The sequence below is a fragment of the Pseudopipra pipra genome, chromosome 4, assembly GCF_036250125.1.
Source record: "Pseudopipra pipra isolate bDixPip1 chromosome 4, bDixPip1.hap1, whole genome shotgun sequence".
Lineage (NCBI taxonomy): Eukaryota > Metazoa > Chordata > Aves > Passeriformes > Pipridae > Pseudopipra > Pseudopipra pipra.
Genome location: NC_087552.1, coordinates 60,692,652 through 60,717,095, shown reverse-complemented (window position 1 = coordinate 60,717,095; position 24,444 = coordinate 60,692,652). Strand labels below are relative to the sequence as shown.

Sequence of the window (24,444 nt, the reverse complement as noted above, 5' to 3'; positions counted from 1 at the left end):
ACATGACACCCCCAAGTTTGGTACATTACACTTCCCAAAGTTTGACTGTCTTTTTTTTTTTTTGTTAAAGTTATTTTGGAATCCAAATTTGTGTTTTCCTAGGACTGACAGCAGAGCTTCTCTCTGCCAACACACCTTATTATTTAAGTGGAATTCTCTATTTTTCCTTCACGTGCAAGAGAATTTGGCTGCTGATGCAACAGGCACATGGACTACCACACCTGAGCAAATACTCCAAGTTAGCCTGCTCATTTCTCTGGGACCTCACAGAGCAGCCAGCACAAGTTCAAGTAGAAACAAGCTCCCCTGCCTGAAAAAAACACCAGGTTTGAATCACCAAACTGCAGATTCAAACCAGGACATAAAACTGGAAATGCCTTCAGAGCATCACTGTACAAGTTTCTCCTGTCAGCAGGCAGAAGTAGAACTGCTGACCACAAAACCAGCTATGAGGTAACAACTTTTCTATGAACTTGCAAGTGTTTATATTAGAAGGTTTTATCATCTTTCCCCAGGGACTCCAGCTATCTGGTGACTGCAAGAAGCACTTGTTGCAGCACATTGTCACCTTCTAAATACTGTCTTTTACCCTAAAAGCACCAATGGGAAACCAGCAACACAACTAAACTCTTCCCCTGACTCAGTGACCACATCTCTTTGGTCCCAGATTACTGAGTCATGAAAAACCAGATCAGTAACAAACAAACTACACACAGCACAACCTAACCAGCACCTAAAAAAACTCAGCAGTACTCATCCACTTCAACACTCAAAGAGCAGCAAGCTCCAACACAAAGCACAGATATCTGAAGTTCACTCTGAACAAGAGTAACACTAGTGAGTGAAAGAGAGTAGGAAGAACCACTGCAGGAGACATCTGAACAGCTGGTACTAGTGAACATCAAATGGGGACAAAATCTCAGGAGAGACAAATCAATGCCAGCAGGACCTCACACTATTTCTCAATTAACTACAGCAAACAGCATAGGTATGATTGAAGTCTTCCCACTCCGAGAAGCTTTAATTAGCCCTAAGTGCCGCAGCACACCTGAGCAGGTGGCTGCAAGTGCTCCAGCCTCATCCCATTTCAGTATGAAGCAGTAACTCCATTTTTCTGACACAATACAAAGTATCAATGGCAAATATCAAACACAGGAAATTCTGTAACTCTTGAAGCCATCTTAATGTTCAAGTCAAACATTTTATCTCCTCCTCTAAGTGTTATATGAAGTCATATTTAACATGTTCTGCACATACAAAATTATTGTAGGATCATTTGGGTTGGAAAAGACCCTTAAGATCATCAAGTTCAACCATTAACTCAGCACTGCCAAGTCCACCCAAGTGCCATATACATCATTTAAAAGATGTATATCTTTTAAGTACCTCCAGGGATGGTGACTCCACTACTTCCCTGGGCAGCCTCTTCCAAGGCTTGAAAACCCCTTCAGTGAAGAAATTTTTCCTAATACCCAATCTAAACATCCTCTGGCACAACTTGAAGTCAGTTCCTCTTGCTACCTGAGAGAAGAGACCAAGTCTCATTTGGCTACGACCTTCTTTCAGGGAGCTGTAGAGAATGAGAAAGTTGCCCTGAGCCTCCTTTCTCCAGGCTAAACAACCACAGCTCTCCATGAGACTTGTGCTCCAGATCCTTTACCAGCTCCACTGCCCTTCTCTGGACTTGCTTCAGCATCCCGGTGTCTTTCTTGTCATAAAGGACCCAAAACTGGACACGGTACTCAAGGTGTGGGCTCACCAGTACAGGGGGAAAATCACTGCCCTGGTCCCGCTGGTCGCACTATTTCTGACACGAGGCAGGACGCCAGTGGCCTTCTTGGCCACCAGAACACGCTGCTGACTCCTATTCAGGCACTGTTGATGAGCACTCCCAGGTGCTTTTCCACAGGGCAGTTTTCCAGCCACTCCGCCCCAGCCTGTAGCACTGCCTAGGAATGTGCAGGCCCTGGCACTTTGTCTTACTGAACCTCATACAACTGACCTTGTCTGATCAATTCAGTCTGTCCATAAAATATGTCATTATCCAGACAGGTAAACAAGATATTACTCCAGTTTTACAAAGTTTCAAGTGTATTGACAGGCATAATGAAAAAATTGGTGAATCAACACAATTTCCTAATAAAAAATTACTAAAGATCAAATCTATAAGCATTAATACTGCCTAGAACAACAAATTCACAAAAATACTTGACTTCAGAAGACAGATCTAAAAGATTTTATTATTCTTAAATCTCCAAAAAAAAGCTGGAGAAAAGCTGGAGTCTAGTACTATAAATATTTTAAGAAGCAAAGACCACTTAAAACTTGCCAGAGTTTCTTCAATAAAAATGTTTCTAATGAAATCAGGCAGATTCACCCCATAATGACCCAACAAATAAAATCAGAAAAAGACATAATGCAGCAAAATAGCTTGAAAATGTCTCCTCACCTGAGAGCACGGTCTGTGATCTGGTAACATCCTGACAGACTGAGAAACTGAAGAACTCGTGCAGTCTCTTCATCTGTTTTTTCACTCCCAGAGTATGCAGAGTCTTTTTTCTCTGACTGTTTAGTCCTTATTGGTTTTTTACACAGTGCAGAGGACTCTGGAAGTGCTCGAATAGTTCTTAGTGCTGTCCCAGCACAACAAAACGAGTGACCGCAGTAAATCAAGTCAGTAGAAGCACAGTGCTGCTGCCACCCTCTAGTCCTTAACCCATAAATGTCTCTACTGTAGCATGATGCAGAACAATTAATATGGGATGTTGGTTCCATAAGACAAAATCCTTCAACATTTCTGTGTCTCCACTCTGCAGCATCTTCAATGTCAGCTAAATCATCTGCATCCAGCATCCACACATAAGCAGAACTGAAATTTTCTGAGCCGTCAGGTCTAGTCCAATGCTGCTCACTGCCTCCTCCCTCAATGAGGTTTTCATTGCTGATTTCATGCAAACAATTATACTTCTGGTTGGTCTGCAGAGTAATCTCTTTGTTTTTCCACGAAGACTTAGCATTCCTGTTTCTGCAGCTTTTCAGAATACCTCTGGTGTAATGAGTTGATATGATACCCAGTGCTCTGGAAATCCTTTCTATAGCCACATCTGTAATTTTTTCACATCCAGACAGATCAAGATGGCGTAGATTTTGACAATATCCAACTGAAGACCAACTGAAATCAGGAAAAGAAGTGTTTGGTTTGTTGGTGGTTGGGGTTTCTTTAGGTTTTGTTCAGAAACAGCTGTTAAGGCTAAATATACAAGAGTACATTTCACAAGCAAAATACTTATATTAATTCACAGAATATTTAAAGGAACTACCCCAGAATGGTTAGATTTGATACTCCAAGTGCTGTATATATGCCTAGAAAAATTATGCCTAAAGAAATATGAAATCAATCATAAATCAGTAACAACCTGTATTTCTCCATATACTGAGACTTAAAAGAAGTCCAAATATGCCATTGAAAAAATTTTTAATAACAGATCAGACTGCAAGCACTGAATACATGCATAACAATTTCCAACTGCATTATACCCAACAGAAGCTATCGGGAGACATCCAAGTGACTAGACACAGCTAAGTTCTCAGAAGGCTGAAAATACTGACCTAGCAAATTTCACTTGCAGCCATCCCCCAAAAAGTACATCTGAGATAATACTTTGAACTGAATCATAGAATCATAGAACCAACTGGGTTGGAAAAGACCTCTGAGATCATCAAGTCCAACCCTTGAACCGGCCCAGGCGATGTCAGCAAGTCACGACAGTCGAGCCCGAGAGAGGGAAAACGGACCAGAGGGGATGGAACCGGACGGGGTCATTGAGAGAATATTCCATAGCAGTTGTAATTTCTAGTATTTTGAGTTTCTCAAGCTTCGCTCTTTATACATATTGAATGATCAGAGCACTTAGATCATATATCCTCCTGTCATTTCCCATTTCTTTCAGGAAGACTAGATGGATTCCTGAAACACATTCTGTGTACAATACTAATTATTCCCTAATTAAATAGAGATTAGACGTTTTCCTGTTAAGAAAACCTCACTCCTTCAGCCTTATCTTTTCTAAGTAAAATAGAAATTTTATTTACAGTATTATTGTTACATTAGCTAAAAAAGTATATAGCTGATTTAACTGATCTTTACCTATCTGTAGGTAATGTTACCTATCATTTACCTTCCATAAGCCATTATTTATATTTACAGCAAGACAAACTCATTTCTGAGTTACAAATTGGAGTGTTGGAAGTACAGATGTATGAGGAGTGGCAAGTAAGGTAAATTTCATTAGATATTGACAAAGGTTCACAAAGATTGATTTCTGAGCTCCAGAAATTCTCTAAAGCTATTATTTCAACTGAAACTTCTTGTACAAGCTGTAGAGTGTTGCTACCAGCATCCGCTGGCAAAATTTTCTGTGTTGTTCACATATAAAGCTTGAGAGCACCACATGATGTAAATGCAGAACACCAAAATACCCGGAGTCCCAATACCACAGTAAGACCCATTGGTGCAGGTTCTACATCCGTGCACCGTCCTGACATCAGTGACATTTCTGCAAGCTTCAGTAAAACTCAGGAATCTGAAGTCACCACACCTAAGCCTTAAATCTTTGCCTACCATTTGATCAGTGTCTCAAACAGCAGTATTCCAAACCCTACCAGCTATATCAGACCAAGAGAATACCTTAATTGAGAGACTCCGTAAAAATCTATGGACAATTTCAAGTTAATTGTTGTTAATATTAGAACAATACACAGTTATTGTTATGGATAGCTACACATTGACTGGTACAAAACATCCAATAGTGAAGACAGAGCATTTTAAATGGCCGCTACAAAGTTACAAGCTTCACTTGATGTTTCGCTGATTTGTTACTCTGGTTTAGTTCTTAGTTATGTGGGATTTCTGAATGTGATTTCTGTTTCTTTCTGTATTGGCAACAGACTAAGATATGTTTGGATGTTTCTCCCACCCCTCAATTCATTTTTTTTAAGGAAACAACAATTATCTAACCTTTCAAATACAGAGTCTGAAATATCAGTTTGAGTGAGATCCAAATATTCCAAGTTGGGGCAAAGCTCCAAGATCTGTCTAACCTGAAAAAGGAAAGGCAAATAATCAGCAAAGACACAAGCCAGTAAGGCTGCACACAGCGTCAAGAGACAACACGTAAATTAACAGTCTTTTGAATTGCAACCCGTGTTCACTAGTCAAGCGTTTTGAACTCAAGCACATCGGTTACTAATTAGGGGCTGCACAGTCAATTATTAAGTGTCAGTTTCAAATTACACACCATTTTGCTGGACACTGCAGAACTGTAAGCCAATACCAACGTCTTCACTGAGGAGCCTACTTGTGGGAGGACATGATGAATTAAGCCATGAAGTAAACGTTTTTCCATTTGTGCTATATTAATGGCAAGTGAATCTTCAGCTGCCTCTTCTGCAAAATAAACCCAAAGAGAAAGATTTAAATATGCTTGGAGTCATTTGGAATTCACCTTGCCAACTTATACCCAACAAGTTATTGGAAAACTAAAGAAAGCTTAAAAAGCCACAAGTTTCAGAAAGTATCTTACATCAAACTTTTTCTGAATTCTAGCTCAATGGATTACTTAAGCCTCATCTTTAAAAAGTAGATGTTTATCTTTCTAACAGTCCTTAAGAGTTTAACTCCAACAGCAAGTAAGACCATTACGAGTCTTAAAAGAAAATTACCATTAAAGGACTTCAAGAAGTATTTACTACAGATTACGTATTGCTCAGGGCTGCCTCAGGCAGAGTTCTTTTACAGAAATACTATATTCATAGGGCATTTCATATCCTGTGATATAACAGCTTAAGACCAATTTTAAATTAAACCTAGAATGGATTAGGATGCAAGATGATTCATCCAAACCTCCTGAAGAGATTAAGCCTAGCTTTTACTTCCTTAACTCCAGACACATCCCCATAACTCTTGTTTTACTTACTCTCAAGTTTGCTCTTTCCTAGATAAATTAATTCCACTCATTAAAAACAGTTGCCTGCTTCTCTCCCACCAACACCCATTCCCCTTTTTTTCCCACTCAGCTCATTTATTTCTTACAGCTACATCATCTTCGAGGAAAAAAACAATACACCAAAATCCATTTTACCTACCAGATTCATCTATATCAGCATCTTCATCCCATTCCTGGAAAGCACGACTTTCATCTTTTCTATTTTTCACCCATTCCTCATCAGGTTCTGTCTCAATATCTGCTGCAGGACCACTATACCAGTCACCTACTCACACCCATACCCCAAAAAAAGAAGAAAAAAAGAAGTTAATCAAAATTTCTCATGACAGCTGAAAATAGCAATGGTAACTTCTCAGTATACTGTGATCTAACTTGAAGACATAAATGAATTTTGCATTCATCTCAACTAAGGCTGCACTGAACCTTGACATAATTCTTTGCCTGATCTATATCTTAAAGCTTCAATATTCCTGGAACAGCTTCAGTACCATCACAGAACTCACAGCCTATTATGCTATTCTGAGACATGCCTGCTGTCCTTATTCGCTTAGTAGAGATCAATATGATCACAAAAATAACAGAAACAATCATGGAATATTTGGATTGTCTAGGTGCTGAAGTTCTTTCTGGCATATAAACAAACCCATCAGCTTGTAGTATAACACTTGGTTGAACTTACCTTCATTTTCCTCTGGAATCTCATAACATGCAGTCAACCAGAATGTATTTTATTAGCCTGGTTTTAGTCACTGCACATGACAACTCCAAGATCATGAAACCCAAATTCTGTAAGCACCCTACTTACAACAGCTCCTTAACGTATGTTTTATAACACACATATGACTCAAATCATTACATAATAATTTTTTAGAACATCTGGATGAATGTGAAGATCAGCAACAGCTCCACTGTTTTAGCTGGTAGGGCACCCCTTCTCCCAAAGAGTAGCTGCACAGGCATTAATTTACTTCTAGTTTGGGTATATTGCAGTGTTGGGCCCAGGATAAGCATGTTTGCTGCGTCCCTCAATACAGACATGCTCAAAAACAAAACCCCCTATTCTACTATCTCATAGCAGAGGACCCCACTCTTCCTAAAGCAAGAAGAGCAACTCCTCTTGAGTAGTGTCTAAAAGAACAAAATTTCTTACATGAGCAACACGACAATGAAATCCTAATTGACCGTTAACCAACTGTAAAGGGAAAGGTTTTGGTAAGGTTTATCATGTTTAATCCATCTTTATATTACATAAAAAGCCTCAGAAGCCCTCTCTGTATTAGGAGGTGGAAAAAGTTAAAAATTCAACTAAGCCTACCTAAAACTAGAATTTTATGTTTTTTCCCTCCCTCTGGTAGTAAATCTCTTTTGAGAAGCTTCCACACAATTTAGAGCACTCCTGCACAAACAACTGTAGTAGTACAGACAGCACGTCATGAGACCAGCTTCCTGTTGTGCCAAAACCAGGTCTAGAAGCACTCACTTTAAGCAGCTGCCAATTTTTATTTTTTTTTTTGTGCTGGACTGAATTATCAAGCCAACTATGTTTTAAATGAAAATTGAAGAATTTGAACTCGGAAACCCCTCTACTTTTGAAGGTCAGGAACCAAATTATTGTCTTCAGTAAGATTTACCCAAACAAAAAATTAATTCAGACCAAAAAGTTATTTAATTCCTCTCTGCCTTGTACAGATTTTAGAAGTCATAAAGGTTTGGCCAGAAGGAAGTTTTTAGCCTTTAATGTATCTAAAAAACTTCCCCTCTTTAAATCTTAAAGGCAAATAAAATACTTACTAAACAGCACAGATTGTCTCCTTTTTACTGAAATACAGATATGGCAGCAATTGTGAAGCCTGCAGTGCCATACTCCAGTGATTCTTTAATACTGACATAAATATGGACATAAAGCTACAAATACACTCTGATGACTCGTAACTGGCCTCAATGCAATACAGAGTATTTTGTCTATTTGAAAGGGTACTTTTCCAAAGGTCATAACTTCTCAATATGAAATTTTAATTAATAGGAGAATGTGAGGAACAAAAGTTACAAAAAAACACTCAGTCCTTCCTGGAGTAGAATTTATTGAAGTAATATATCTAAAGAATACATAGTAAAAATAACATTCATACAGTTTTAAGTCTGAATATAAAAAGTAAGACTAGATTGTGAGGAAACATCAGAAATTCATTTATTTTAAACTTCCATTCTACAGTTATGTATCTTATTTCTACCAAGTAACCTACTGAAATCATTTTACTGCTAGAGGTGTAACAGCAGTATTTATAACTCAAAACTCCTTAGATTCTTAAATAATTCAGATGCTGTATTAGTGAATATACTTGCTAGCATTCATACAAGCAAACAAACCTCAGCAAAACTAAGCAACAGTTTGTATACAAAATCTACTCATGAGTTACAACTAAGACAACTTCTAGTTTCTAAATTCTACAAGATGGAAGTATGTTTCAGGGATTTTTAACATTTAATCAAGTTTCAGGACACCATCCTTGTCAGAAAGGTACACCCAGCATGCTCAGCTGTCAGGCTCGTTGTACGTGACAGCCTATTCTAAAATACTCCTTGTAGACTGCGAAATGCTGATAATTGATGTGCTTTCAAAAGAATTAAATTTAACTTACCTCTGGCCCAGCGAACAGGGTAAAGGTGTTTCCAGAGAGATCCAGTTTTAGCCAACTGTGACCATTCAGTGCTTACTTGACTACACTGACATAACTCTTGGGGGTTAAGGTAACTGAAAATGGTCACCATTACTTCAGGAGGGAGATTAGTAATATTTGTGGTGTGCCCTGTTACTTCAGTTTCTGAAATATAGAAAGTGTGTGTTAAGTGATGCACAGCCTCATAGCTTTAAATAACAGTAGTGGAACTCACATTTTGACTACGACAATCAAAAAAAGAGTGTCTAAAAATTTTTATCAATTGTTCGGTAAAAGATAAGTATCAGTTTAGCTTTAAAGAGCTTTCACTCTAATAACACCTTGAACAGCAACAATAGCTCAATTTTCTGTTTGCCGCTTTCTCAACCGGCTCATTTATTCCAACTGAGACCTCCCAAGGGTTCCAAAAAACCACCGGACAAAAGTAAATTGCTGCTACTCAGCTACAGGAAGATAAAAGCAGTACCTACTATAAGTTAAATGCTTTAAAAAAAAAAATGCCTTCAGTCACAGATGATACATGTACCTGGTTTGCCACATTCCCAGGAAACAGTACCAGCACATGGAACCTATCAGCTGGGACCACTCCCACTGAAAGCACTCAACCTCTCAACTAGGACACAGACAGAAGTCCATGCTCAACTCTTTGCAGCTGTCTCATATTTTATCTCTGACCACTGTAATTATTACTTCAGTGTAGTAACAGCAGAAGGAACCATTTCCAATAGTTCCCTTAGCATCATAGTACAAAGAGAGCTGAAAACTATGTAAAGTAACAAATTCACAGCTTTGCTTACTGAGTTTTTTTGTCATTTTAAGAGATTTTTAATGTTTTGTTTCAGGACAATTTCCTTGAGAAAAATATTTCTAAAAGAGTTTTCAGGAGTCCTTAGAAATAGCAAGTTTCAAAAATTAACAGTCTTACTTTTAGAGTACCTAAGACTTTACAAGCATCAAATTTCTTTTTGCAAAGAAGCTTCAAAAGAAAGCATAATGTAAACTTTATCCCACAAAAAGCTATTGCTACTTTGGAAATTAAATACAGTTTCACTTGGTGAATCAATATTTATTTGTACACCTAGTGTGTTGCTGCAGGTAAATTACAGAGAATTTTGCATGAAAAAGCAGTTTAAACCTGTACAAGAATGCAAGCTGTGTTATTTTCTTCCCTTTTTAAAAAAATGAATGCAAGAGACGTACTCTCCTCTAAAACACAACCTTTGCAGAATTACTACTGTCCCCAAACCACTATTCCAGCTAGACTTAACAGCAAGTAATGCCATAGGGCTACTTCTGTCACATTCATCTGTTAAGACTCAACAGTATTTCACAGAATGGACCATGATCTTTTCTGAAGGCTTCACCTGGAGGGCAGAAAATGACCAGTTGAGTAGTTCACAGAAGTCAAGTTTCATCAAAAAAAATCTCATTACAGAGTAATTTTTCACATTTTTTCTAAAGAGAACAGCACATCTTATCAACACCACACACAGTTCATGACAGCTTGCTCTACTTACCAGTCTCACATCTCAGTATTACACTTTTGGTACACTAATTCCCCTTTCTTTGGGGCATTAACTCTTCTTTGTTAAGAGCGAAGACTGTAAATACCAACAACTTAGACTGATTCAGCAGTCATAAAACAAGCCTGAAGTGTACTTTGGTAGTTATCCATTTACTCTAAGTTTCACCAGAAAAGGTAGTTAGAGATGAATGCAAAATAAATACCCACTTTCAGAACACACATTTCATCTGACCTATTCATATGTTTCACAGATTCATTCCCTTGCATTACTCCAGTTTCTTAATGATTCCTGAGAGGCCCAGGGAAGTTAGGTAATGGAGTTGGGAAGGTGAGTTGTTTTTAATTTGAAATATTGTTACTTGGCTAACAATTCTGCGTCATTAAACCATCAACAGAAAAGCTTACAAAGCTATCCTGAACTCCAGGAATGAAATGCAGGGTCTGCAAATAGAAAATATAATTTCAATGGAAGCGTAAAATTAGAAGCTAATTATAATTTCTGTCTGTTTATTGTACCAAATATTAGCATGGGAGGGAAGGGAGCATAAGAAGGCAGAGAACAGATAAACAGTGAAGTACTATCTACACAACAACCTGCCAAGAAGCCTGTATCAAACAGTAAAGTTCCTGAAGTTTCAAAACTGGTGTGAAGAAATGCCCATATAAGAACTATTCTATCTACCCATACATAACTTTAGCTATGTCATGGGTGTGGGTTTTTTAGATAAAAACTGCACTTTGAAAATTACTTTAATTAGATGCTTCACCTTGATCTGCCTTCTCGTCCACAGAATACTTGAAGACCTTCTGAAGCTCTTCTGCTTGATTCCACTTACTAAACCCTTTGAATTCTGCAGCCTCTTTCTGTGAGCAGTGCTGTGCAATTACTTTCTTCTTAATATCTTTTAGTTCTTCATAAGTAAAGTATTCCATCAACATTGGCTGAAAAACCTAAAGGAAAGGAAAAAGGGAAAAAAATATGGTGCTGACAGACATAACATTACACAGACCTAGCAACACAAAATGTCCAATTTCAATTCTCTCAAAGTAAAACATGTCATACATTAAGTGAAGCTAAGGACAGGACCACGGAAGTTCTGAATTCCAACCCTTTGTTTGCCAACATATAACTGCACAGTATCAGACAAGCTGTTCACCTGTTTCCCCATAGAAAAGGGAAGTGATTAAAGCTGCTCAACCTATGTAACTTATTGAGTACTCACTCGGAAGGCAAAGCAGGAAGGAAGGAAAACATGAGAAAAGACTTCCCTTGGACAGACTTTGGAAGAAGATGTTTCCCAGTTTTTGGATACCCATAAATCATCAGACTGGCAATACTAGTCTGTGTTTCAAATATAGGTCAGAGGCTGTTTGGGAGTGCCAATTTGAGTCATGAAGCACTGGTTTACAGGACCTCTCTTTTTTCAATCAAGTTTTGCTACACATCCCTTTAAATAACTACTTGCTGCAAACAAACTGATAACAGTGGACTTCTGTTATCAGTTTTTTAAACAATCAGGATTTCATCATAAACTTTCAACACATTCATGGTTTCAGAATGTGTCACTTTCCAGTCAGGGAACTTACAATGACACCATAGTCCTAAATGCAAATTAGCATAGCAACAAAAACAGAGAATCGAAAAAAAAGAACCTCTAAGCCCTTTGTCTCTATTCAGTCATTCCAAACCCCAAAGAAGATCACCAAATCTGAGGAAAATTTTTACCTACCTCCTCTTCCTCTTTCATATGAGGAAGGAAATCCCTGGTAAAGGCTTCCAACCTCTCCTTCAGCTGTTTCGCATAGTTTAGCTGTTCATATTCATTCTGAGAAGAAAGCAAAGATTTAATGATTGTCCAATCTCATCCACTGAAGGACTGAACTGTCAAATAAACTAGTTTCCAAGGAAAGCCCATTATGCCTTCCCTGTGCATGCAGCATGTTTGCTCTATTTCATGTTAAGAATGTGATTGCTTATGAAGCTGACAGTCCGTACTGGACCCTTAATAGGCAGAGCAAAGTATTCCCTTCCTGCCTGGTTCCAATTTATTTTGTTAGCATATATGGATTCATTTGTCTAATCCCATTTTTACTTCACAGTAAAGACTGAAATATGCCAATCTCACAGTCTCACACAAAGTTCAAACTGACTAATTTAAGTATTTGCATAGTTTGCATAAGAATTATTCTGGGACACATTTTAGGATGAAGTTCCACTTCACCTTTTAACTGAATACATTTTACATTAGTTACTCTAAAATTCTACCTTCCAAACTATAATTGGAATTTACAGTCAGACATGTATAGACATTTACTTTGGAAATTGAAAGAACTCTTAAATAAAGTAACTGATTTTTAAACACTTAAGTTAGACCAACCTCATCTATCAGTTTGTTAGCTTGTTCTCTGTGACAGTAATGAGAAGTTGGCTCTGAAGTCTGCCCAGTAATTGCAACATATTGAAGTTCCTTGTAACTTTTACAGTAAATGCTGTAAGTTTTTCTTTTCAAACTTCTACAACATCAAGAACCCTGACTATTACAGAGAAAAGCTTAAGTCATCAGTTTAAATTGAACTAGTCACACCCTAAAAATAGTTGAATAGTTCACATATAAGAAATCTGATTTTGTACACTTAAGAAGTCAAGTAACTTGCATCCTATTAGAGAAGGTGTAACACAAAGCCAAGCGTTAAATTTCCCTTCTCTTTCCCTTTCCTTCATTTTCTGATTCATTAATGGAAACAAGATAAATCTTATATGGGAAAATGAAATCAATCAACTGCATATTTAGTATTTATCTTACTGAAAATTCAGACCACACATACTAGAAATGTAAAAAGAGATCTTAAATTACTACTGGAGACTACAGTTCTTACAGTACAGGAAGGGGCTGCTGAGCTGGCTATCCCAGGGGAAAGACATGGTAGAATTAAAGTAGGATTCTACTGGAGAAGAGCTTAACCTTCAGTCACTGTCAAAAAAGCCAGCTGGAGAAATAATATTTAAAGTTTTTAGAGGACTGGCACATAACAGCATTACTGAGCTAGAAATTACTGGAAGGAGTACATGACTCACAGAACAAACAATGCTGCTTTTTTTTTAAGTCTGGGAATCATCTCCATTTGTGACAATAATACAACACTATGTACCACCAAAAAAAGGATACTTGAGGTTTCCTAACAAACTAATAAAAAACATTATTTCTATAGCCAGAAATTTTTTTGACCAGTTAGCAGAGTAGTCTTTATATTTGAATTTCCACATTGTCTCTCCAAAACACCTCCAATTATGCAGTGATGGCTATCTGTCACAAAATACATCTCTGAAAAGAGTTTTTACTAGAGATTTAGTAATTGTGATGAACGGCAAAAGAGTTTGTGTTTCAGACTGGGAAGTATCAAGAAACTATAAATGTTTCTTCTTCCTCCTTAGTTTAGTTGTTGAGAATATTAAGAATTGAGGCAAACTAATATGTAATCACAGCATGATTCCCTTAGGGCACAAATCCTTCTCCTAGTCTACTTACCTTCACATTCTTTAACCCTTTCTCAAAGAGGCTAAGCATCTCTGAGAGTTTGTTGTCCGAGTGCACATTGTACACTGTCCGGCTACGCTGCTGAAGCAAACCAATGATACACTCATTTTCAATCTGCTCGTGCATTTTAAACTCCTTGAATGTGGCATAAAGAGACTGCAGCAGAGCCCGAAAATCATTGTTGTTGGAGAAGTTGGTCTTGGAAAGCTGGAAGAAAGAAAAGCTCATTAAAAAACAACGAAAATCATGTCAAACTCAAGTTAAATCCTTAGAACAGTTATTAGCTCCAGTGATTTGCTGCTTTCATTACTTATAAAAGCTGAACACCTTCAGTTTTTTACATAAACAGAAGCCAGTAAAATCAAAGTTGTATTTAAGCAACATAAGCCAATCTTGTGAAACACTGAGGTAAACAAATGTAGAAAGATTTCCGGGCAGGAATCAATGCAATCTCCTCAGCCCAGCAGGTTACTGAAAGTCTGAGCCCCTCTCCCAGATCTGCATTTTAGTCTGGACCAAGAAGCCATTAACAAATCCCTGTGTCTACCTTTAGGGATGTATTATCTACAAGGAATATTGAGTCCTACCACCAAATACAAACTACACTAACTGTTGAAAGTTTCCCATGGGCCAAAAACCAACAAATCAAGACAGTACAAAGTTCTAGGTAACACAGTAGTGTTATTTTTACATGTCTACAGTCACCATTGGCAACAATACGTTTTCAAACTGCATTTTCCTCTGGTGACTTTAGAAAAACTGGGTTTCTTCCATTCTTACGTTTTAATCCATGTCCAGCTTCAAGAATCATAGCCCACAGCAGTATACAAGAGAAGGCATTCTAAAAGTAAAAAGTTTTTAATTTAATTCACAAAACAAGCCACTGGAATAGTCAGCAGTGCCTTAGTTTACAAAGGCTCTGGAATCTCAAGGTTTAACAAGAAATGGGCATCTGAGAGATACATGTTCATACACAGTACTTACATAAAAAAAAAATACAAACTGAGATATGTAAAACTTTTTTTCATTTAAAAAACCCTAAATGTACTTACTCATTGTGACATTGCATTGCCACTTCCTGGCAACCACCAGCAATGCAAATGAAACACACTGGACACCTGCCAAGCTCTTATGCAACTCCAAGTCAGCTGTACATACTGTACATTACATGCTGTACATATGAGCAAAATGACTCATTATGGAAAAACAAAATTACTTAGCTTCAGAAGAGAAAGAAAATAATGCACAATTAAGAGGGTTTTTTGTTGGGTTTTTTCCCCAATAGAGCAACTACTGGCGGGTCAGAAAAAAACTGATGTTTGTAACACGCTGTGTTAGGATTTGAGGTACACATTGTTATGCACATATCACTAACAGGAAAAGATCTTGGCTCCAAAGACAATTCTATCCTATACTAAGCTCAGAGAACGCAATACACAGAGTAGTGGTACCAGACAAAACTGAAGGCTCGACTTTCCATGCTGAAAAGCAGAAGCCTGAGCAAGCACAGGAGATGGGCACAGAAGCAACTCTCCAGGACAGCCTCCTTACCTCCCACCATTTGTGAATCAGACCTCAATAAAGAAGTGTGTTTTCTCATGTAGCATTTCTTTTGATTAAGGACTGTGTCAAAATAGTTCATTCTACCCATAAGGATCCACAGCAACCCAAAGACCCTTTTCCCCCCAAGAATCCCATTTGCTCCCAAACGCTTGGTATTTTGATTGACTTAAAACGTAAACAAGACTGTAGTGGATAACAGGAAGGTTACACAAATCTACTGTATTTTGTGGTTGGCTTTAAAAAAAAAATTAATTCATAAAATTGGTCCTGATAAAAAAATACCTTCTCATCTTCCTGACTCAAAGTCTTTTTAAGACTCAAAATTTTCTGCTGAACCTACCTTATCATCCACAAATCTGAAATAAATTAAGAATCCCTTTGTGCATGCAATTTAAGAACATCTGTTACAAATATACTGTTATAGAAGTCACTGTAACATGAAACACTTGTATATTCACCTCTGCTACTGAGGCTTCCAGCAGATATCCAATTGATGAAGAACTATGGAGAAGATATTGAAGTTTAATGACTATACTTGAATCAGAAGTCATTGTATTAAAAAGGCCAGCCAAAGCTGAGAACTGGCTTTTCAGAGGACAGGTAGCCTAGCAACAAAGTCACTCGGTCAGACCTGTAATTTCATTACCAGGCTGATGAAGTCTTATGATGGGGGACCAAGACTATTAACAGACAGCAGCTGCTCCATTCCGAGATCCACTTTTCATCAGCTCTACACAAGGAAAACTAGTGCAGGAGTTTAGCAGTGCGAGAAGAAAACCACCACCCCCCGAACTCAGACAGAGAATGGCAAGGGGGTGGAAATGGACTCTACTATGGGTATTTGTTGACTCATCAAAAATATAAAGCGCAGTGCATGTGAGCCCTGAACAGCCTTAAAATACACCACACTAAACCAATGATCAGAGCCACAGGTGTTACAGATACCTGGGAGTTTTCTGGGCTTTTGAAGACATTACATTTAAACAGCTGAACATTACAGCGCAACTTGTTTTATGTTTGGAATGCAAACTCTAATTGAGGAGCAGTACAACAAGAGCAACAGTTCTGGTGACTCCTGAAATTTAAGAATTGTTCATAATCCTAACAGCACGAGCAACTGGCCAAACAACATTCAGCCCTTTGCATTGCAAAGTCTGTTTTAAACACTTCAGAGACCTCTGGCCGATGCAAGTATAGTCTAGAAGTAGCCAGGGGCTTTTAAATTCAGTATTAACTTTTTTATTAAATCCTTATTAAAATAAAATAAATGATGCAACTAAAGCATAGCTATGCTTGAAAACTCTTTGTAGCTCAGACAATCATATGCCAGTTTTAGGTGAGTGTCCAAGTCACTGGACTACAACAGAGCCATTAACATGCTCAAGATGAATGTACAGAGTTGTAGCAAACACACATCTTTCCATACTCTAAGATACTAAATTTTTGTGCTTCAAGAACAAGATACCAATACTGGCAATACTAACAGTAATTGTTATTTATACAGTGCTTCATGTTCACAACACTCAACTGAAAGAAACTCTACATTCAACTCCTGCATCTCCTTTGTGGCTTTAGTGCTTTAATTAAAAAAATGAAACTTTCTGTCCAATGGAGACAGAGATGTTTCTACACCCACGATGCTGTGAATAAATAGGGAAGCTCAAGACTGCTAATTAAATCTCCAAATAAAACCCAGTATTTACTTGGTTTCTGGGAGTGTTTTACACATGTGCCAATATGGAAAAATGTCGTCTTAGAAGAAGAAAATTAATTTTCCAGTAATGTTAGCTTACAGTGAGTAAACTGAAACAGTTTTTTTCCTAATAACTATGCCAAAAATATATTTAATGAGTGAAAAAGGTTTGCTCCTTCCTTAAAAATATCCAAGCATATTATGAACCGACTGAAGGAGAAATCAGCAAACAGGACTAAAGAAAAAGTAAGCTGCTCTTATCAGACTTGCACAGCAGTAAGCAAAGTCTATAGTGTGTTCTAACTTTCCCAGTATCCCTCTATTCCCAACTACAAGCTGAAAAACAACAAAATTATGAGGAAAAGAACAGGAGAGGGAAAATTGATTTTTCCACTCTCCTCAGAGATTTCACAAATTTAAAATCGAATAACTACTCAAGGTAGTTTACTCAAGGTAAAAAGTTTAACGCGGCTACAAATTCACAAACAGCTTTCTTTCAAATTAAGGTTTTCACCACCAGCACCTGCAAATTCTGAACAACCACTAACGCTAAAAATTCAGTCTGGAATCTAAAAAAAATTGAAAATATTTTTTCTTCCTGATCTTTTTGATCAATTGTTGTTCTTTTTCATGTATCATCACAAGTAACATTTTTGACAGGTCAAATTCCTATATATTCTGCTTTCTATGTGTAACCACATTAAGACTTACACAACCAGTTGATAGCCACTAGATGTGAAATAAAAGACACAATATGTCTGATGATCAATGTAGACTAGATTTCTACCACTAGTTAACTCAGCAGATTTAAAACTAATTTAAAAAATAGTAAAATCTTTTTCATTTTGGAGCCATCAAATCATTTTGGTTAAAAGAAAAAAGATATTAGGATAAATATCAGAAAAAGTTTTTCACTCAGAAGGTGGTTGGGCACTGGAACAGGCTCCCCAGGGAAGTGGTCACAGCACCAAATCTGTCTGAGTTCAAGAAGTTTCTGAACAACACTCTCAGGCACATGTTGTAATTCTTGTGGTGTCCTGGGTAGGGCCAAGAGCTGGACTCGATGTTCCTCATGGGTCCCTTCCAATTCAGCATATTTGATGATTCTATTCTATGATTCTATGAAAAAAATTATTTTTAGAACAGCACCAGGAAAAAAGAAGCAGCATTACTAGTTCAGCTACAACTTTTCACTCTTACATTTTTAGGTATTATCACTTCACATATGCAACAGCATTAAAAGTCAAAGGACAGAAATCTGGACTCTGCAGAGATATTACCTCAATTTTATGCACAAGAAAATGGAGGAACAAAGACCACAACAAGGTGTGCCTGTGTCAATACCAAGAGCATGTGGTTTCATGTTATACTTAATCTGCTGAAAATTAGGGTGTGGGGGTGGAGGAGGAAACACAGAAGCAGCAGCCCTGCCCCTGCTTCTAGCTGTACATTCCTGCTGCTTTCCTGGAGTGTGTGCTAGCAATCATGCAGCTGCAAGACAAACCCATGTGTTGTACTGATCCAGTAAAACGTTGTGCCTTTTTGCAGATTTGTTTTTTCACCTGGTCAGTGCACTAGTAACACCCAACTACAGGCAATGTCTTTTAGGAATCCACAAGAAGTTCGGTTTACATGGTCCCCAAGGAAGAACTAGGGTGCAGAGACAGCCTAGCAAAAAAGATGACTGTCCCAGTGTCACCTCTCCTTGGCTTACTCTATGTAGAGGTATATGAGGTGAACAGTAAGAAAATTGGCTGCTTCATGCTCCAGCTGTTCATATGTTTGAAGCCTTAAATCAGAGGAGAAATACAGTTTTCTACCCTGGGTGCTTTTCTTGGCTGTGGGTCAACTCAAAATAATAGTAATTAATTAGGCAGGTAGGACAGAATCTGGCAGAACTCAACAAGAAATTCAGAACTTTCAAGTGCCCTTCTGTCCATTGTTGTCTTCCCTACACAATCCTGTCCTCTGTGTAATCTTGTCAGTTGTTTTGCAGCATAACTAAAACCTTGAAATAGTGTCTCAAAAAAAAAAACCAAAAAAACCCAAACCAAAACCAAACAACAAACACTGTATTAACTCAAAGATTCAGGCAGACAAAATTATTTTGTTTTTCAAAGAGCATTGGCAACACAGAAGGTAAAATCTTGTACTCTCTCTATTTTGAAAGGCTAAGGTCAAGCTGACAAACGCCAAGCATAAGAGTACAATGGATGTGAAAAACCCTACAGGTATCTCCATTTTTATTTTCCATTTTTTCATTTCCATTTTTATTGGTGTCTTTCACATCAGTATCTTGCACTACATACACGTCAATTTTGTCTAATGAATGTCCGTAGATCCGTTTTTGAATCACGAAGAGCTTTTCACAAAGAGATATAAATAACAACATGGGACTGACTGCACCAAGATTTTCAGTGATGCAATTGCTGCGAGTGTCAGATCCCCCTGGGGACCACAGGAAAAGCACAACTCAGGAAGCACTGGTAAAATCACCTAAGCCTACTCCACCATGTGGTTTCCACAAGCAGAGGTTTACCAGGGATGGAGGGACACAGGCTGTTACCAGGTCTGCAGACATAATTTAAAAACATTTAAAAATATAATTTAAAAACATTTAAAAAAATAATTAAAGAAAAATCTAGTAAGAATATGAACTACAAGGGCCTTGAATGAAAGCATGATGAACACCTGCAATGATGCTGTTACTTAGCTGTGTCACATCATTCTAGATGCCGTAGAAGACTTCTTTCCTGTCTTATATCCTCAAGGCTACAGGTTCCCAGAAAGACCTGGTCTTCTGTCCTTCTGTCAGGACATACCTGAAGTCCCATGAGTGAAATAACAGCAGTCTCAAGGCTCCTCCCCACTCTCCCACTGCACAAACACACAAACTACAACCACAGTAAAAATGCCTTTGTCCCTCTGCACCAGTCTCACTGCAATTTCCTAACACAATCAAAAGGAGGGCACTGGAAAAATTCCCCTCTCCAGCTTAATTCATCTTGGCACTAACTGCAAAAGCAAGAAGCCAAGTCTCTCAAGAATTACAACTTACACTATTTAATCAGTTAAAGCATATTCTAGGATAGCTGCATAAAACCTCTACTAAGACTGATACACACTAATTACAGTGCCTGGATTTTTAGATTAAATCAGTTTCTTTTTTTTTTTTTTTTTTGCCACAGAATATGAGACAATAAATCATTGTTGCTTAAAGCAGAGAAGGGCAAAGGTGGGTTGTTACTGCTCTCCAGAACAGGCTGGGAGAGAGGACAAAAGATCAGAGTGATATCCAAAAGGTGAAAAGAAAACTTTTTTCCTACTATTCAAGGGCAAAATAGCTGATAAGCAAATACTGGGAAATAAAACTGCTACTATGTCTGGCATAAGAAAATACCGTCAGGTTCTTCTTAGGAAGGCAAAAAAGATACAAAAGGGAAGCATCTGACAGGTAAGACAAAATAGGTGTTTTGTTACATTGAAGCAATGGTGAGGTTTGAGGTGGCAACAAGAACTAAAAGCGTCCTGATAAACGGAGTGAAATCGCCCTGTAGGTTTGAAGAGCTTCACTTAAACTCCAAACAAGTTTTACCACTGTTATCCCCCATTTCAGACCTCCTCTGACACTCTAGTTAAAATGCATTTATTTTAAAATGTAGATATTTAAAACGCATTGTCACTTCCAGATTCATCTTCAAAATATTCTTCTTCATAAAAAAAATAGTTCAAAGCTGTCACTTCCCAATAGTCATGACAAAAATTTACTGAACTATTCAGCATCCAGAAGCTAAGATGGAAAGATAACTCGTAGAGTCTCTGATGAAACAGAGACATGGACAATAAATTGCTCACCTATTTCTGGATGCCAATGAGGAGGTTTAATTTCCTTCCATCGAGGAAGGAATTTTCTTCCATCTTCTGCCTGCAATGATAGCATAGCCTACAGTTTACAGACTTACTGGGACTAATCATCCAAAGTAGTTGTTTGTTCATTCTAAACATAGGTGAAGGAAGGTGCTCAATGCTATGGGAATAACCAAATACTATGAATTTCTAAATCAACATACGCCCATTTGAAAAAACAGTGGAAAAGGAATAGCAGTGTACTCAAATACTGAAGAGGGATTTCAAAAGGAGAATGAAAGCTTTACCAGCATTTGTTGATTATAAACAGAGACACACTTATCTTCACAGAACAGGCATTTTCTGTTCTCAAGGGCATCAGGGGAAAAAATTTCACTTTGAAATAGTCATAAAGTTGAGAATTTATCTAGTTTTTCAGATTTCAGTCCCCCTGGCTGCCACAAAAAGTGTGATCATAACGTGGTCATATAGTGCCCTGCCCAATGCTTTATAATGCCAACTCAACTTAATTCAGGAGTATTTTCACTCCTAAACAGTTCATCATATTACAGATGATATAAAAACATCACAAATTTAACACAGGAAAACAATCCATTCTCTTCAGTAGAAGCCAAAGCTTGCAAGGAAGAGAAACAACCAAGATTAAAGAGAATGGCAAGTTATGAAAAGGAACTTTTTAGGTATATGGAAGTTTTGAAAAGAATCCTATAAAAACAAACAAACAAACAAAAAAATCCCCACAACCAAAAACCCACTAAGAACTTGTCAATGCAGGTAAATTCAACAGAACAGAATTTAGACTTCAAGTTAGGAGGACAGAGGAAACAGATTATAAGAGAAGGGATACTTTATGTCAACTATTCAACAAGAAAGGCAGATGACAATAGCAAAATTCAACGTCTTCTTTGCTCAAGTCTTCGTAAGAAAATTAATTAGGAAAAATATTTAGGGCAATTAATTTTTAACAAAGAGTCAGAAGTGTAGGCTAGCAAAGAAAAATACTAGTTAAATATTTATATAAGTTCAATGTATTCAAGTCAGCAGAATATGACAAAATTTCCTGGAAGAACTAGCCAAAGTAATTACTGAATCATGAGAAATAACTGCAGAGATCTTTTGTAGAAAATTAAGATCACAGAAGACTGAAGTCAGGCAAACAGAAGGACCTTAGATGCTTTTGATCAAACATGCAAAGGTTTCACAATAAAGCTGAACTATTAAGGCAGCTGTTTACTCCTGCAGTGGTTAGTCCTGTTCCCTCCTCCCATACTGCCAGCCTGGTTCTGGAGCTTGTTTGACCTCTTAGTGAGCCAGTTTTACTGAATCATCTTTCGCTTCAGTTCCCTAGATGAACTAGCTGCTCATCAAGGGGCTGGCGAAGCACAAAGGATATCATCAACAATTAACCCTTCCAGCAACAGCAGCCAGTTGTTACCTCCTCTCAGTCACAGTATGAAGTCTCACCCTAGTTTTGAGAGGCAGAGAGAAGGACGTGAGAACAAGTCATCAAACATCACTAACCGCATTGTAGGATTTAGAGTGCAACCATTTTTCCTAATGCAGCCTAAACTTGCTGGGTAATTATATAATATAAAGATTTGAAAACATTCTTTGGCTGCAGTAACTCCACAAGAGAGCAGGAAGTTTGAAATCCCTAACAGCAAGACCAGGTGTCTTGTCTCTGGGAAAGGCCCAGCCAAAATTTAATCGCCGTCTGTATCTAGACCAGAGTCTGCTACTTCAGTAGTCCTGATCTTGAAGCTATTAGAAGTAACAATCAGCCAGCATGGATTTGTTTAGAAAAAAGAATCTGATTTCCTTTTGATAAGACAAGAAAACTACTTAAAAGGAAGATGATACAGATCACAATTTCTCCATGATTTTTGATAGTTTTGCCTTACAGAAAACTAATACAGTCTGCAGGAAATGGCAGGGTAGCTCAAGCACTTGCAAACAGTGCTCTCAAGCCACAGCTACCAGCCAAACCACAATGGGATTTTCAATATATGATCAGTCGAAACCTGTGCTGCCTCATGATGGATATGATACTTTCAGTCACAGCTGGGAAAGCAGGAAAGCTGGTAATACACAGGTGGCACGTTCTCGAGTGTGGGAAACACAAGATCATAATGCGACAACAGAAACTGCCTCTACTGGACATCAACATGCTGACTCGGACGAGTGCATACTTGTACAGGATAGGAGTCTAATGACAAATATGAAAGGAAATTTGAGTATCAGTCCTCAGAGAAATATGGGATTATAGACAAGCACAAAGCGAGTATGCTGCTGTTAAAAAAAGACTGCAGAATAACAAATCTGCTCTACTCAAAACCAGCGTTGTCCCGTTTTGCACAACAGATTTCAGGAAAACACAGACATAATTAAGCTGAGGTTTCACAGTAGCTTAAGTCAATCTAGTTGCTGGCTGTCACAGTCCCCCCTCTGCCTCACGCTGGCTTCAGTAGTGACCTGACCAGTGCTTGCTGGCAGCACTACATCAACACAAAAACTAGCCTGCTTCAGAAAAAAAATGTTTTCTGCCAGCTTAGAGCCTTTGTGAGTCACTTCAAGTGCTGATGGGAGCCAGAGAGGCAGGCAGTCGTAATAGCAGCAGTCAGATAGCTTGAACTGTTAGAGAATGGCAGCTTAGTCCTGACAAAAGCAACAAGTACGCTGGGGTACAGAAAGCGTGACACATGTGATGAAGTCGAATGAATCAGTTTGCTCGGGACAGAGAACACATAACCAAGATGGAGGACAGGCTACAAGTGCAAATCGGCACAAGATTGTTCTGAAAACGAAGAACGGTTCACTAGAGACAGGAAAACAGAATCTGCTCTATTTGTAGCAAAGATGACGTCAGGCATTAGGACAAGCTTTTTAGCTATAAAGACTGACTGCTGTAGCACTCCACTGCCTACAGGGGGGACATCCTCTAAGCACTTAAAGAATCTTCTTATCGTCAGAATAGGAGATAGATTTGATAACACTGTGGATTTCCTTAATAAACAGACTTTTAGTTACTCTTATTATCCAAGTCCAGGGCACTGTGTACAACACAGGTAAAAACCACCATTTAAGAATGCAGCAAAGGTACAGTGAGATATCTGACAGCAACAGCTAACAAAGTAGGATAACTTTCCTAACACACCAAACATTTTAAATGTCCAGTTTACTGTTCTGTCTCGCATAAAGTCCTGGAAGAACAAAATAAACCGTGTCTCTCTGTCCCAAAGGATTATTTAAATGCCTACACACTTCATCCATCAGTAACATCAAAACTCTTGCCCTGAAAAGCAGAGCATGGATGCATCCATTTCAACCTCACTAACATTTGGTGGAATTTAGCAAATACAGACAGCTAACAGACAGCAACCACACAGTGTACAGGGAACCCAATGAACACAGGTAACATGGAATTCACAAAATTAAAGAATCCTCAAGGTCAAACTAAAGTTATAAAGAGCACGGCTTTAGAGATTATAAATGCCATGCAAGCCGAACTACAGTCTTACCTAATTACAGCATCTCAATCACACAAGTAGGAAAGTTTTTTCTGGAAGTTTTTCTAGTG

At 38.0% G+C, this 24,444-nt stretch overlaps 1 protein-coding gene across 4 annotated transcripts in view; it reads right to left on the bottom strand.

Moving 5' to 3' along the window:
- Window positions 1–24,444, bottom strand: part of FBXL5 (F-box and leucine rich repeat protein 5) — a 66,916-nt gene that overhangs the window by 9,453 nt on the left and 33,019 nt on the right. For all 4 annotated transcript variants that reach the window (XM_064653205.1, XM_064653204.1, XM_064653201.1 and 1 more), the window contains exons 2-9: window positions 13,736–13,951; window positions 11,939–12,034; window positions 10,976–11,159; window positions 8,645–8,827; window positions 6,145–6,270; window positions 5,298–5,446; window positions 5,018–5,100; window positions 2,450–3,172 (exon numbers count right to left, since the gene is read on the bottom strand). In XM_064653205.1, coding sequence (XP_064509275.1) covers window positions 2,450–3,172; window positions 5,018–5,100; window positions 5,298–5,446; window positions 6,145–6,270; window positions 8,645–8,827; window positions 10,976–11,159; window positions 11,939–12,034; window positions 13,736–13,870 — 1,679 coding nt within the window. In that variant the 5' untranslated portion in view covers window positions 13,871–13,951. The remainder of the gene's footprint in view (window positions 1–2,449; window positions 3,173–5,017; window positions 5,101–5,297; window positions 5,447–6,144; window positions 6,271–8,644; window positions 8,828–10,975; window positions 11,160–11,938; window positions 12,035–13,735; window positions 13,952–24,444) is intronic.